This window comes from Pollachius pollachius (assembly GCF_949987615.1).
Source record: "Pollachius pollachius genome assembly, chromosome: 6".
Lineage (NCBI taxonomy): Eukaryota > Metazoa > Chordata > Actinopteri > Gadiformes > Gadidae > Pollachius > Pollachius pollachius.
In genome coordinates this window covers 24060472-24075974 of record NC_136939.1, presented here as the reverse complement: position 1 = coordinate 24075974, position 15503 = coordinate 24060472, and the positions used below count along the sequence as shown (strand labels likewise).

General features: G+C 44.0%; 2 protein-coding genes across 2 annotated transcripts in view; one reads left to right on the top strand and one right to left on the bottom strand.

Moving 5' to 3' along the window:
• Positions 1–2244, bottom strand: part of LOC307076955 (inositol polyphosphate-4-phosphatase type I A-like) — a gene marked incomplete at its 3' end in the record, with an annotated part of 38284 nt that extends 36040 nt beyond the window's left edge. Inside the window, exon 1 of the mRNA XM_079738188.1 lies at positions 2157–2244. The remainder of the gene's footprint in view (positions 1–2156) is intronic.
• Positions 2245–3631: 1387 nt separating this feature from the next.
• Positions 3632–15122, top strand: LOC307076899 (methylmalonic aciduria and homocystinuria type D homolog, mitochondrial-like). The gene is made up of 8 exons (XM_079738121.1): positions 3632–3685; positions 4732–4790; positions 5205–5346; positions 6079–6296; positions 7379–7484; positions 11955–12070; positions 12173–12259; positions 14321–15122. The coding sequence occupies exons 2-8, from the start codon at positions 4779–4781 to the stop codon at positions 14522–14524; spliced, it is 885 nt and encodes a 294-aa protein (XP_079594247.1). The 5' UTR covers positions 3632–3685; positions 4732–4778; the 3' UTR covers positions 14525–15122.
• Positions 15123–15503: the final 381 nt, after the last annotated feature.

Genomic DNA, 15503 nt, shown 5'->3' with positions numbered 1-15503 from the left:
CGCAAAGAGTAGGGGATTCCCCGGTGTCCTGGCTAAAACTGCCCAACCAGGCTCATTCAATCTTGCCCCCTAATCATCCTCATGTATAATTGGCTGACTCATTAGTTTCCTCACTCTCCACCTCAAGCTGGTGTGTGCTGAGTGTTCTGGGGCAGATTGGCTGCCATGCATCACCCAAGTGGGTGCTACACACTGGTGGTGATGAGTGTCCCCCCCCCTTCACTGTAAAGCGTCTTTGAGTGTCTAGAAAAGCGCTATATTAATTCAATCAAATATTATTATTATTATTATTATTATTATACGTGTGTCTCAGTCACTGCAGCAGAATGGTGAGAACGACACAATGCTGAATATTAAATCACTGTGTCTCCATGTACACAACCAGCAAACAACGCAACGCCAACACACACACACCACACACCGAGAGATGAGGAGGAATCACATCACAACACCCTCCTCTGACCCTCCTATGGCCTGTGCTGTGTGGGAGCTTGCTATGAGTCAACAAAAACACATACACACAAACACAAAGGAAAGGAAACACACACTCTAAAACACACACACACACACACACACACATACAATGCTTCTGTCCCTTATTTCACTGAGCACACACACAAACACACACACACACACACACATACACACAGGTTCAATACAAAATCTGGGCTATGGGCAATACACAATGAAACACACACACACACACACACACACATACACACACGTTACCTACAGCTGTGAATCAATGTCCAATTGACCCCCACTAATCAGATAGATTGACCAAGTGGTTCCTCATACTGTGAAGGTTTGCAAAGTGTTGTTACTTGTAGGAAGGAGTACAAATAATAATGTGTGTGTGTGTGTGTGTGTCTCAGAGAGCAATAGCACTAGCTTAGCAAGGGTGTAATGGATGGGCCTGAGACAGAGAGAGACACAAAAACAATCTCAAACTAACAAACATTCTCTCTCTCTCTGACACAAAAACACACACTCCCAGCACACACAAACAATCTCAAACTTACAAACATGCTCCCTATCTCTCTCTATAATACAGACACACTCACAGTATGCACACACACGTACACAAACACACAGTATGCAGAAACACACACACAATCACAGTATGCACACACACACACACTCTCTCTCTCAAACTAACAAACATTCTCTCTCTCTCTCTCTGACACACACACACAGAACATGTAGATCCATCGAGGTCTATCGCAGGGAACACACAACTTGAACAACACAACTTGACAACACGCTACACACTCATCGCCAACCTCTGACCAATCACAGACGGACGTGCCGCATCACACAAGTAATGACGTATAAATTATTATGATTGAATCTATTATGATGAATATTTTATCATGTCTTGTGGTCCATCCTCCGTAGCCACATGCATCGTCATGTTCTTCATCTTCATCATCATCATCCCAAAACAAAACAACGACTGGGTTGACAGTGTGGTGCAAGTGTGTGTTTCTGTGTGTGTGTGTGTGTAGTGTAGTACAATTGTGTGTGTGTTTCCCAGGTTATGTGAGAAAGGCTTGTTTTTATTTATCACACACACACTTTTACCACACTCAAGACACACACACAAACATATTTGTACCACAAACACACACAATTTGTACCACTACACACACACACACACACACACACACACACACTTCTACTACACACAGACACACTTGTACCACTACCCTCTCAGTTACTACACACACACACACGTACTACACACATAGGCACACACACTTGTACTACACAAAACACACACACAAACACACACACACACACACACACACACACACACACACACACACACACACACACTTGTGCCACAAAGGCACACACAGACACACACACATTACGTAATAGCAGTAGCCTTCCGCGGTCGGCTGTCCATGCTACCTGCAGCGCGCGACACGGCCCATTTTTATCATTAACCATTTAACCATTTAATCTAATTTGAACACCGGACGACTTCCGGTTCACTATTACGGATTCTATCTGACTCCCCACCCCTGCAAATAAAAAAGTTCGTGCTGCTACACAACAACAACCGGCAGTTTAATGCGCGTCTCCGTTTTTTGTCGCTTTTTACACTTTAACGTCAAACGTCGCGACCACTGCACAGGCGCAGGACTCACCTGGTGAGGTCACCGTCCGTTTTTAAAGTTGTGTTGTGTGTGTGTTGCTGTTCGAGCTCCTACTGCAGCAGTGGAGGCGAGAGACGAGGCGCGCCCCCTTGACTCGGTGACGCGTACGTCACGTGACGGCCTATCACGTGCACTGTCCACACGCGGAAACGCGCACTGGCAGGAAAACACGCAAAGTGCGTCTACTAACGTTAACTGGTTTTACAGGATTTATCTATCTATCTACAGTGCTTGAATTGGAATAAAAAAAGGTGCCAGTACTCTAAATCAGCAACTGCACAGCACGCGTGCTTGTGGCTCTCGTGGGTACCATGTATTTTTGCCTGGTTTACCTAGATTAACCCTATACTAGTTGATAATTTTCAGACACATTTCTCTGTAAAAAAATAAATAAATAAAAACTTTCTTATCTTTAAATTTATTTAGTTCATATTTTTGTACAGGAAATGGATGCAATGGATGCTAAATGGATGCAATGTACAGTGAGATGGCAACTATGTGTGGTTTTATTGTAGCTACTTGCTTTCTGTTTGCTTGTTTGCTCTGTCTCTCAACTTCCTTACCCTAGTCCCAGCTCTGTCGTCTCTGATTGAAGTACGAGAGAGAGAGAGAGAGAGAGAGAGAGTGAGTGAGAGAGAGAGAGAGAGAGAGAGAGAGAGAGGAGCATATCTGCAAATTAGACACAATTAGAACACACAGAGAGGAGAGAGTGAGAGAGAGAGAGTGAATAAAATATATTTGTGAATAAAATGCTCTATATATTAAGATTTGGTATTTACAGCCATTGTTATTTGTTTTGATTTGATTGGGTAATGGCAAATAAATATGCCTATCTTGTATACAGGAATATAATTATCTGAGACTTGTATTGCGATGCTGCGCATATGGTGGTGTTTTGCGCTCCCTGCTGGCCACTTTGAGTAACTATGTGTTTAATACTTCATTGGTTATAGGATCCCATAGTCCGTAAATAGGAGCACAGACATCAGTGTATTGTGTGGTAGTTGCTCTAATAAATTCTTACTCTTTGACTGATGTTTCCGACCGATCCCATTTGCAAATATTAAAATATTAATAAATAATAAAATAGCAAAATCTGTTTATATGTGGGGTAGCTGCCTTCAATTTCCTTTGAACCATTAATAACTATTCGGCGATTTGATTTAAATGGTGTATTCTAAAAGGTACTAAAGACATAAAAACAAATGGATAAGTATATTAATGGCCGTTTTCTTCACAAATAACATTGCATATACAAATAGTCGTAGGCTAGTTTAAGAAAGCTGTAGACAACTACAATGTCTTCTCTTTTAGTTGCTCTTAAAAAACGAACAAATATTTAAATGATTAAAGTTTATTCATCAAACTTGACGATTTAACAATAGTATACGCATGTTGTCGTGTGGCGTGAAAACATCCAAGGCGCATAAACGGGTGAATTTTGCCAAGGCGCATGCGCTGGCGTATTTTGTCCCTCATTGCTTCGCGTCGGAGCGAATCGCGAAATTCCGGACTTCAAGGTAGGAACAATATGTACTTTAAGCCGATATAAACGTTTTGTGTTTTTACAAGAGCCCATTTAACTTTTAATTACCTCACCACCCGAATGGTTATTTCGCGGATTAAAGGAGTGTTTGTTGCACACACACGAACCCACTCACACACACACACACACACGACAACGACCTCCATAGCGTTCTGTCAGCTGATCTGCAAAACACACAATGCTTACACAATCCCATTAATGCGGAAGGCATCGCCAAAAAATAACTCAAACTCCCCTTTTTGACGTTTGGATTTGATTCTTCGAGCTTGTCGGTTAGTTCAGTGAAACGATTGGATCATGTGCAGCCGTAGTCTTGTACTTTAATACACAACAGTCACACACACACTCAGACTTGTACCACACAAACACACTCACTTGTACCAAACACACACACACACACACACACACACACACACACACACACACACACACACACACACACACACACTCACACACACACATGTACTACACACTCAGACACACACACTCGTACCATACACACACACACATAACACACACACATACTCACTTGTACCACACTCACAGACACACACCTGTACTACACACACACGTACACACGCGATATTGCAGCCGTAGTAGTGTACTTTAATACAATCCGTGTCTGTGTTATGGCCCTTTTTCATGAATTGTAAGGTCCCTTAACTCTTGGATATGGAACATCTTTGTTGACTTTGCTAACATTGCATATCTGGAACTTATATCTGTGAACTGTTTATACCGTTTATTTTTGTTTGCCCTATTTGTTGTTGTTTGTTCTGTTTTATTGTTTTCGCCTTACTCGTAGAATTTCGTTTAGCATTTACCCTTTGCGTCTACTTTTGTTTGTAATAGTACTTTACATTCTTCTATTTTTTTTATTCTATATATTTTTTTATCATGTGTTTTTCCACTGCTGCTGGGCTATTGAAACAGACGAATTTCTCCTACGGGATTAATAAAGTTGTATCGTAACGTATCTTTTGGTTTTTGATCGCATTGCACTTTGGTTTTAACTTGCAGGTGGATAAAACAAGGTGGAAAAACAACTAAAAGAAGGACAGACCGGGATGTCTACAAGCGTGAGTGACTTAAGTTGTGCTGTTACACATTTTAATTACGCCTGATGTGCCGTTACATACGTTTCAAAAGTGTTCCCCATTTGGCAATCTGGTCATTATTATGTGCACAGCATAGTTCAAGATAGTGTGTGTGTGTGTGTGTGTGTGTGTGTGTGTGTGTGTGTGTGTGTGTGTGTGTGTGTGTTTCCTTTTGTCGCCTATAACCCAGGTGTTGTATTGAACGCGTGTGTGTGTGTGTGTGTGTGTTTCCTTGTGTATCACCTATAGCCCAGACTTTGTAGTGTGTGTGTGTGTGTGCGCGTGTTTCCTTGTGTGTCCCCTATAGCCCAGATGTCTGCATTATTATCGCTGTGTTGTGTTGCATTGCTCTATTGAATATAAGAGCTCTCAAATAGCCTGTTTTCCCTGCTATAGGTGCTCTGTGGGAGGGCCAGGATGGCGGTTTGCCAGACAGCTGGACTTCAGGCCGTAAGAGCCATCAGACTGGGACGAACCAGGACCTTTTCAGGGGCCAGCTCCGATGAGCCGTATATTGCAGTTTCACACGCCCAATCAGGTAGGACAGCCTCCGACATTAAAGGGGACATGTTATACCACCAGGTGTGAGTTTGATTTGTCATTATAAGCCTTTTTGGAAATCTGTGTCTTCTGACATCACAAGTGGGCGTGTCCACCTAGATGTGTGCTGGATAGATTAGTCTACCAGCGTACCCGGTGGACCGTAGCAAACGTTGCTCATCTATCCAGCATATAGATACTCAACGCACAACAGGTGTGCAGCCTCCCCCAGCCCCAGAGTCCAATCAGACTCAGAGCCATGTGAGGCTGCTTCATCCAGACATCTCTCACACACACACACGCACGCACGCACGCACGCACGCACGCACGCACGCACGCACGCACGCACGCACGCACGCACGCACGCACGCACGCACGCACGCACGCACGCACGCACGCACGCACGCGCACACATACACACACACACAGAGCTCTTGGGCACAAACAACACAAACTCAGAGAGAGAGATCTTGGGCACACACAAACAACACACACACACAGATCTTAGGCGCACACACGCAAAAAAAAAAACACATGCACACACAAAAACACACACACGAAATCTTGGAACCTAAAGCCTTTCATAACGTCGGCCATCTTGTAGCACCTTTTAAACACAAGGTCTCATCAGGACACACACACACGCACACACACACACACACACACACACACACACATGTAAAACAAATCCAGTCGATACACTAACGCCCCCCCGTGTCCCCCCGACAAGGGCCCAGCACCGTGTGGCCCGACGAGAAGATGGGCCCCTTTGGACCACAGGACCGCCGCTTCCAGTTGCCAGGCAACACAGGGTTCGACTGTCACCTGGAAGGCGTGGGCGACCAGAAGCTGTTCCCGCTACACCGAACGGTGCCGGATGTACTGAGCGCGCCCAGTAGTGGCGAGCGGCACGAGTTTGTGCTGGCGCAGTTTGTCAGCGAGTTCCAGGTAGGACTTTTTTTTTTTCTGATTCATCGGGAACTACGACGGAAGACTATTATTTTTGTTTCGCTTTTTTATTTTTTATTTACGTTTATTTATTTTTTCGCTTTTATCGGAAAAGGATCCGCAACCGTTTTGATGGTGATTCTGCTGATCAAGCCGTGTACCATATTCTGATTTATGATCATTTATCGGGTACTATGACGGAGACGGTTTACGATTTTTTAATTTGGTGTCGAGTTGTTCACTTTTATTGGAAAGGATTCCGCAAATGATCAAGCCGAGTAGCATATTCTAATAAAATTCACACGTTAAAGGTTACATATTATAATATGAATGAACTGAGTTAAAATGGAAGAAAAAACAAATCTGCAAGAGAACGCTTTATTGCCAGGGGTAACAACCGCTAGAACAACAGCGCAACTCAAGAAAGAGAATGAGAGAAAATAAAGGAGACCAGAAACATAGAAATACGGGGTCGTACAATATAAGGCTCCTCCCCTCTATCTTCCATATCTAGCTATCTCACTCTGTAATAAAGTCGTACCAAAAAAAATAAATACAGAATAAATCAAAACAGAATAAATTGAGGTAAAAATGGAAGAAAAAAATGAATCTGTGTGCGATGGCCATTCTCCTGTTTTCCATTGATGTTGTAATGTCTGTTTTAGTGTGCCTATTACGGGCACAGGTATAAAGGGTGCGTCCTTTGCGTTTAAGGCTCAGTTATGGTTCCACGTCGACTCAACGCAATGACCATGCAGACGCTTCCACAGAGTCGTAAACCTGTTTTGGTTCTGCGTCGGGTCTTAATGAGCGGACCAATCATAGACCTTGCGGCTGCGTCGCTTCGACCCAAGGTTACACTTTTTGAGAGGTGCACGTCAAGCCCTTGCGGTGGACGCACGGAGGGTCCGCAAGGACGTAAAGGGTCCGTAAACCCCCTTGCGTTGCGTAGACCAACCATAACTAAGCCTTTTCTACTCCTACCGCCAGGTCACTCGGGAGTCCAACCAAGGACCATTCGTACTGGACTTGTAACAAAGTTATAAGCTCCTATAACTTTGTTTTTACGTTTTTTTCCCCAGACCAAGGAGGCAAACGTGTCGTTGAGAATGCGCAAGGCCGAGCAGTACTTTGAACAAATGTCCACCGACTGCACGGTGAACTCCTGCCCAGAGCTACTGAGGAAAGGTGAGCGTCCAATTTGTTGTCCTCCGATTGGTAACAGGATACTACAGGAACGTTCAGTTTAGGGATGGGCATTTTAAGAAATTTCCTTGAGCGATCATCGATAAAATTAAAGATCAATTATCGATTTAATCTTTATTTTCCTATAAACTAGATTCAAAATTCCCTTTGGTAGAAAATACAGCATGTTATTCTCAATGAAGCCTATGCGGTGCTTGTCAAAGCCCAACAATGCGCTCTTAAACGTTTGGAAACAATTCAAAAAGACAAAATCTGTATTTCAATTCCAATAAGAACCAAGGTACAGCGAACCAAGCGGCTTGGCTGTTCCCTTCTCACACTATGCAACACATCCTCCTTTTGAGCGATAAAAACATCACGTGATCGACAAAATACTTAAAGATCATTGGTCGTTCGTCGATTAATCATGCCGATCCCTAGTTCAGTTGAGCTATTGTTAAAGAGTTACTTATCACCAAGCTGTCTTTCCCCCAGGCGCACTATTGGCTGGTTTAACACAATTACGAAAGGGAGGCGACGGCAAGCAGCCAATCGCGTACAGAGTCAGTTGAACTAGGCCCGTTGATCACGCCTCTTGTGCTGAAGAGAATGACAGCAGCCTCCCCAGACCAACGTGCAATCAACGATTGAGCTTGGTCTGGCAATAGCCAGGCTAGTAGAATGCTCCATTCACTTGGATGGGCCTTCCCAACGATCGGCTGTCAATTATCTTTTATGATTGACCGTTGCTAAGCATAATTGACCGCTGTCAAGGAAATGACTGGCGTTCTTTACTTTATCCTTCGCATATTATACCACCAGGTGAGAGTGTGATTAGCCGTTATAAGCCGTTTGGAAAACCTGACTCATCCCACATCACAAGTTGGCGTGTCCACCTAGATGTATGCTGGATGGATTAGTCTACCAGCCTACCCAGTGGACCGTAGCAAGCGTTGCTCATCTGTCCGTCATACATCTAGGTGGACACGCCACACTAAAGCCAAACACACACCGGCGCCGAAGCGGCGTGTCAAAAAGAACGCCCCCATTATTCCGGATGTCCACACCGGGCACCGCGCTCGGCGGCACGCCGCCCCACCAGGCTTCACGCCACTGTTCTATTCCCTAGCGTCGCCGCCCATGAAAAAGCGCTTTTTTAAAGCTGTTTGGTACATCCCGACTTCATACAAGGTCCCATTCATATGGAGATTTTTGATGCACTAGACTAGATTGATAATTCCACTATTCAAAAATAATGAACAATGACGGTAGATAAAGTGTGTAAAGTGACTAAACCGTTAACAAAGTGCCTGACAGTACACAAAGTAACGCACAAACAGAGGATCATTGGCATCAGGGCCATATATGTAGTCATAAAACAACTGGTATAACGTTATGGTAGCCTATTCCGACTAAGTTTGTGGATCTGCTTCTTCCAAATCATATCACAACGGTGCTGCAACACTAGCTTGTTTACAGATGGCATCACAGCTGTGTTGAGAATAGAATATAATTCTCTTTATCGTCATTGCACATAGTACAGCGAAATTTAAATGTCTTCGAGACGGTGCGATTCATACCGACAGAATGCTAAATAAATAGGAAAGGTAAAATACAATTAAATCAAATAAAGATAAAACATACAAATAATGATGGAAACATACAAATAAAGTGGAAAATATATAATTAAATAAGAATAACAACTGAGGTAAACGGTATTGCACAGTAGCGTCCGTTCTTTTTGTAGTGCAAACTGTTACATCCAGGATATTTTTTTATGTTGCTTGTGAAATTAGATCTAGTCGAATGTGAAATGTATTAAATCTTATTTTTGCATTGTGCAGTTCGCGTATGGCTAAGAACTGGGGGCCAGGAAGGGTTCATTGCATTCAAGTTTAGATATGTTGTTTTGGGGTGGTGGGTGTGTTCAAGCCTACTGGTTTTATGATACTGGGGAGGCTGAGTCAGACTGATTAGGCTCTGGGGCTTGGTGAGGCTGCAAATCTTTTGTTGCGGGGTTTATCAAGGCCCCATCCAGGATCAGCCAGCCTGGCCCCAGTGTTACGCTGGTTAAACCCCTGTGGTGCGATCCGACATCCATACTTCCTGTACTTATTGTACTTAGTTTGAGTACGTAGGGCGTTCCAATTACGATTGGGCGAAAACGATGGGAAGGAATGATTTTCATAGTGACATCACAAGCGGCCGTGTCTACCTAGACGTGTGCATCTATGGTGCGTTCACATCGCTGGAAATTATGGGGGAAACATTTTCACAACGTCGGAAAGTTCACGTGAACGACACCTCATGACGCTGTTATGATTCTACTTCCGTTCGGCAACTCGGGCCAAATTCTGATAAGAGTTGCCCAGTTGGTGACGTATGGTTTACTAGTGACGCGCATGAACATGTCGGAACATAAACGTTTTACTCAATATAAAAGAATCAACCATCATATGACATACTTTACTATTGATTGATGTTGTAGTGTCTGTTGGCATGACTTTCCTCAGTTTTAAACGTTGTCTACTGGCATAGGCGTCAATTCCGCTGGGGACGCTGGTGACGAGTACCCACCAGTTTTTGTCAAGATTGATTTTGTAACCACCACTTGTAAAAAAAAACAAAAAAAAACTTGAGTTGAATTATTATGGATTATTACACGGCTCTTCTCAATGCTGTAGACTGCTCCATTCACTTGTATGGGCCTTTCCAACATTCAGCTTTCAATTATTTTTGTTTATTACACGGCTCTTCTCAATGCTGTGGAACGCTCACGTCCAGCATATTTGACCGCTGTCAAGGAAAGTGAATTTTTTGCCTCTGATTCACGTCTTCCGTGTCAATCCGCAAGTAGCCCGTTTACTTATCAACCCCAGCGTATTCGGTTGCTAAGCGACGTCAACGTTTTTGACAAACTATTTCTCTGCTGATCAACACTACGAATGATAACAAATACATTGTAAAAAGACACACTGTGTGAAGTTATTTTTTCGTTTTGGCAAGTTGCCAATACTATTAATACCAATACTCTGGCAGGGATGCAATGATGAGGCATCAGACAATCAAGTCATTTTAGCCAGAATACATAGGTAAAAAGTACAACAGGAGGTTGGTAGTACCAGTATCAGAGTGATAACCTGTTGAACTAAAATGATGTGGTAGGCTATAAAAGGTAATAAAGGTAAGACGCGATATTTATTGCTTAAGATTTGCTGGTGCTGTGGCGAGGTCTTTTGTGTTTTTTGCACTCAAGTGGTCGGCTGTTTTAACTTGTAATTGATAGTCGGTGGAGTCAGTCACTTGTTGACACAAAGTGACTTTTGGTCATTCTTGCTTTGCTTGAATTCTGGAATAATTGTGGTGGGACTGGGGAGTGCATGATTTCTGGCCAGAATGCCTGATGTAGGCTAGATTGGATGGAATGCGTGATGTGAATTGAGAACACCCAGTTCATGATTTGATACAGCGTTCAGCTGTGCAACAAATATTTTTTTATTTTTCAATCCTTTTTTGACGACTTTTGTAGTGCTGTGTGTAGCCACACGTTTGCCCCTTCTGAACTTAAACACGCAGTTAATTTCCTTTCCTAGCTCCTCTTGTTTATGTTGGTAGCTTAGCCATGTCATGTCATGTTGTCACCATTGGATACGAACAGAACATAGTGGGGCATATGTCCGATGCTTTTTGGAAACGTTTTCCTCATGTAACGTGCCAGACAGATTTTGTATACATTTTATTCCTTAGTAATTAGCTACATGGGTATGCCGTCTTTCAGAACCTTTCATAACCTGCACTAAAGAGAGAAAAAAGAGTGCATCCTCATTGTACCCAGCACTTCTGAAAATGCAATTCCGAATGCGTCTCTGTCCCCAGCACATTTCAAACCAAACTGACGCCCATGTGTACTAGTAAACCAGCTCTAGATAAGGGCAAGTGTTGCCTTCCATACAGTGGCAATACTGTATGTGCTTCTCATAAATTAAAGCAAAAGGATATTAGGGGATAGGCATCAAGGAAATAAAGGCATGCAAACTTGAAACTGATCCTACTAATTTCTGTTTAGTTCTGACTTTTTTATCGGATAAAAAAACCCTGCTGTGAAGAACTTTTAGATTCCCAACCGGCTGTTTCCCAAGTGCACATGGATGGTCACTGTCGGGAACACGCGTATGTGTGAGCGTCACCACTGGCCAGCCATCTAGTTATCACCAGGAGAGTGAACGCGCCTCTATCCTTCATATAGCGAGGTGGACGTGCTCACTGGCGATCATTCCTCATTCCTTCCCGGTGCCAAACGGCTTGTACCAGCTAATAACACTCACACCTGGTGGTGTATTATGTCACCTTTAACATACAGGCAGGTAACCCTATTCTGGTAGAACCCCCCCCCCAAAATGCAATTATCAACCCTAAAGAAAGCATGAAACGGGATCTTTGAACCAACGTCCTTTGCTTCCCGTCTTCCTCCAGATCTCGACCTGTACTTCCCCGCAGTGCCCACCGGGGGCATCACCGTCGTCACGGTAACGCAGCGAAACGGGAGGCTCAGTGAGCCGCAGGAGAGCGGAGACCAGCTTCTCGGTCAAGTGAGAGCTCCCGCCAACACCCCCCACCCCCCATCCCCCCCCAGATTTGTTTTTGTGATTTGACTTAACAATCTTTTTTTTTTTTTTTTTTTTTTACAAAAGTTTGTGAACGGCGCCAAAGAAATGTGCTTCGCTCTGTGGACTGCGGGCTACTGGGCCGACTTCATTGACCCCATGACCGGAGCGGCCGTAAGTTTACCCTTTGACCCCAACCCTAACCCATTCACACTCAATCATTGCGGCCCGTTTTAAGCGGATTCGAGCTAACATTGTTAAACGAGCCGTATTACACCACCGGGTGTGAGTGTGATTAGCCGTTACAAGCCCTTCTGAAAATCTGCCTCTTCTGACATCACAAGTGGGCATGTCCACCTATGCCTCTTTTCCACCGACAGTACCATCTGAACTCTCCTCTCGGCACGACTTGGTTTGGTTCCAGGCACGTCGTGTTCCATCTGGAAAATACCTCTTCAATGTGGGCGGGTCCCGGGTAAACAGACATGGTTACGCATAGGGGTGGCTCCACCTCTGTCACGGTCCACGGCGTGTTCTTGCGGGCAGATCCTGCCGTGTTCAGTAATCAATCACTGTTGTTGACTGAACGCTGATGCTTGTATTTAAAGATGCCGGGGGTCGGGTTTCAGGCTTGGACGTCAAGCTCATCATTATTCGTCCAGTGGCGTCACTCTGGCCAATCAGTGGCCAGCAGTCTGTTAACGTCACACAAAAGTATCAGTTCAGCTCTATTGGAACCTCGACGGAGGTGAGTCAAAAAAGTACCAGGTACCACATTTTGGCGATTGAACATAGAAAAAGGTGTGGCGAGTTGAGCTGGTACTGTCGGTGGAAAAGAGGCACTAGATGTGTGACGGATAGATGAGCAACGTTCGCTGCAGTCCACTGGGTACGCTAGTAGAAGTCTGTCTGGCTGTCTGTCTGGCTGTCTGTCTGGCTGTCTGTCTGTCTGTCAGTCTGTCGACTGATCTATCCAGCGCACATCTAGGTGTACACGCCGATTTTCAAAACGGATTGTAATGTCTAATCACACCCACACCTCGTGGTATAATGAATGGTACATACAGTTGACCTTGATAATATGTCACCTTTTAAAAACAATAATTATCCCCTAAGCCTAAAATGATAGGTAGAAGTAGAAAATAGTTTCCAGGTTGAAAAATCCGGAAAGTGAAAGTGAACTTCTAGTTACATAAACAACCTGTCCATGATACATTTAGCTAGACGGCTAAGACGGCTCAGCTGACCACATGTAAACAGAGTTGACATTAATTCTAATGTAGCACTGACATTTGAAGTGTTATTTCGGAAACATTTGCCAAATGCACACAAAACCAAACTGATTGTAACCGTACTTTAAAAAGCATCGTTGTGACAGATTGACATCTCTTAAGGCTCAGTAATGGTCCCACGTCGACGCAACGCATTGACCACGCAGACGCTTCGACCCAGTCGTGAACCTGTTTCGGTGGTGTGTCGGGTTTTAGTGAGCGGACCAATCACAGCCCTTTCTCCTGCGTCACCTCGACGCAAGGTTAACATTTTTGGGAGACGCACGTCAGGCCCTTATGGTGGAGTCAAGGAGGGCCCGCAAGGTCCGTAAACCCCCTTGCATTGTGTGCCTTCAGTTATGGTTCTACGGCTTGCTAAAACCCGACGCAGAACCAAAACGCGTTCACGACTGCGTCCGCGTGCTCTCTGCGTTGCATCGTAGTGGAACCATAACTAAGCCTTAAGAGCCAATGGTAAAGGCGGGGGGGGGTGGCTTTTGGGGTGGCCAATCAGATCACAAGGGCAAGCAGGTGCCCCCCCGATCAACCAAGAAACATTCAAACTAGTAATGATAAAATTCAAACCAGCTTCGCAAATCAGAAGGGCGGAAAATAATGTACTGACTGGAGATCAGTAAGATTTGTTTTTCTTCTTATACAATTCAATAGTTAAATAAAGATGTTATAATAATAATTAATCTCTACAAATAGGTCGGGCCTTAAGGAAAGAGCAGTTTATATGTTGACTGCTTCCAGTGTTGGTCAGATTATAGAATGATTTATTGCTTTTTTAGTAAATACAGAACATACGGATTCGCTTACTAAATCGCAATCGCAATATCGGTTGGAATAACCGCAATTTGATTACTAACCCCAAATCATTCGGCCCTAATCCAAACTCCTTCCCTGTAAAGAGGCATTAACCCAACATCCATCTCCTATCCCTGGCTCTTCCCCCTTCAAGTTCTTTGGATCGGTGCTCCCGACGTCGGTGGTTGCCGAGGGCGACCGGCGGCACCAGGGCTTCCAGATCGAGGCGTCGGGCTCGTGCACGGTGATCCGTCACGTGCTCAGGGGAACGCCGGTGTTCGTGGGGACGGTGTTCACTAACGCGCCGACCTACAGCTCCACCGTCGCACGACTCAGGGGACTCGCAAACGCACGCTGATCGGACGGGGATGGCATCGTGCAACGGAGGAAAAAAGTCGGGAAAAAAAATATTGAAAAGTCGGAACATCCGACTTGGGGTCTGGTCATGGACGTGAGACCCAGGTGCACGTCTTTTTGGATATTTTTCGAACTCTTGTTTTTATATACTGTACGTTAGGTGCATCCGATTAGAAACAACCTGCGTTGAGCCGTACACTGTAATGCAACTTGTAGCGAGGTCGGGAAAGTTTAGTGTGGATTTCTGAAGTTGTGGAATGGTATTTTTTGTCTTATTTAAAATCGGATTTTTTGTTATCTTATATTATTTGGTTGTTATCTTATCGGATTTACAGATGAAAACCCTGGCTGTTCTCAGTGTTTTTTCGACGCAGTCACAAGATTTGATTTGCCGATTGTTTTTTTCCAATGAGTAAATTGGGTTTGAGAAGAAAAGGAAATCCATACAGCCTCTTCTGTGACTAGTATGGAGACAGTCAAGTTATGCAGTTTGTAATATATATTTTTCAGCATTTTATATCGTCTGTCAATAGCCCTTCTGGAACCTACACTTGTAATTTCTCCACATTACTAAAAGTAAAGTTTTATTTTTTTGTCTGTATTGTAGTCCGATTTCCTGTTTGTAGCCGATACAAGCCGTTTTGAAAATCTCGCTCTTTGACATCACGAGTGGGCGTGTCCACCTAGATGTATGCCGGATAGATGAGCAACGTTTGCTACAGTCCACTGGGTAGGCTGGTGGACTGATCTAATGAATTCTTTATGAATGAGATCAGATCATAGATTTACGGGACATTGTTTTGTTATTCTGAGAACTGACCACCAAGCTTGGAGATGTTATTCCGTTTCAAAGTTCAGACTTGCTCTTCAATGTTGTGCCCAGGGTCGGCTAAGGGCAAACTGAAGTTAAGAAATTAAGTAAGAAACACGTGTGCCTACCATATCATGCTGTACTCTACCTTACAGTGGAGCAATGCCAT

Excerpts from the sequence above, each read along its gene's own strand:
- LOC307076899 (XM_079738121.1), top strand. Across the intron at positions 6,297-7,378 it reads AGTTTGTCAGCGAGTTCCAG|ACCAAGGAGGCAAACGTGTC; the intron begins GTAGGACTTTTT and ends TTTTTTCCCCAG. Across the intron at positions 12,071-12,172 it reads GAGACCAGCTTCTCGGTCAA|TTTGTGAACGGCGCCAAAGA; the intron begins GTGAGAGCTCCC and ends TTTTTACAAAAG.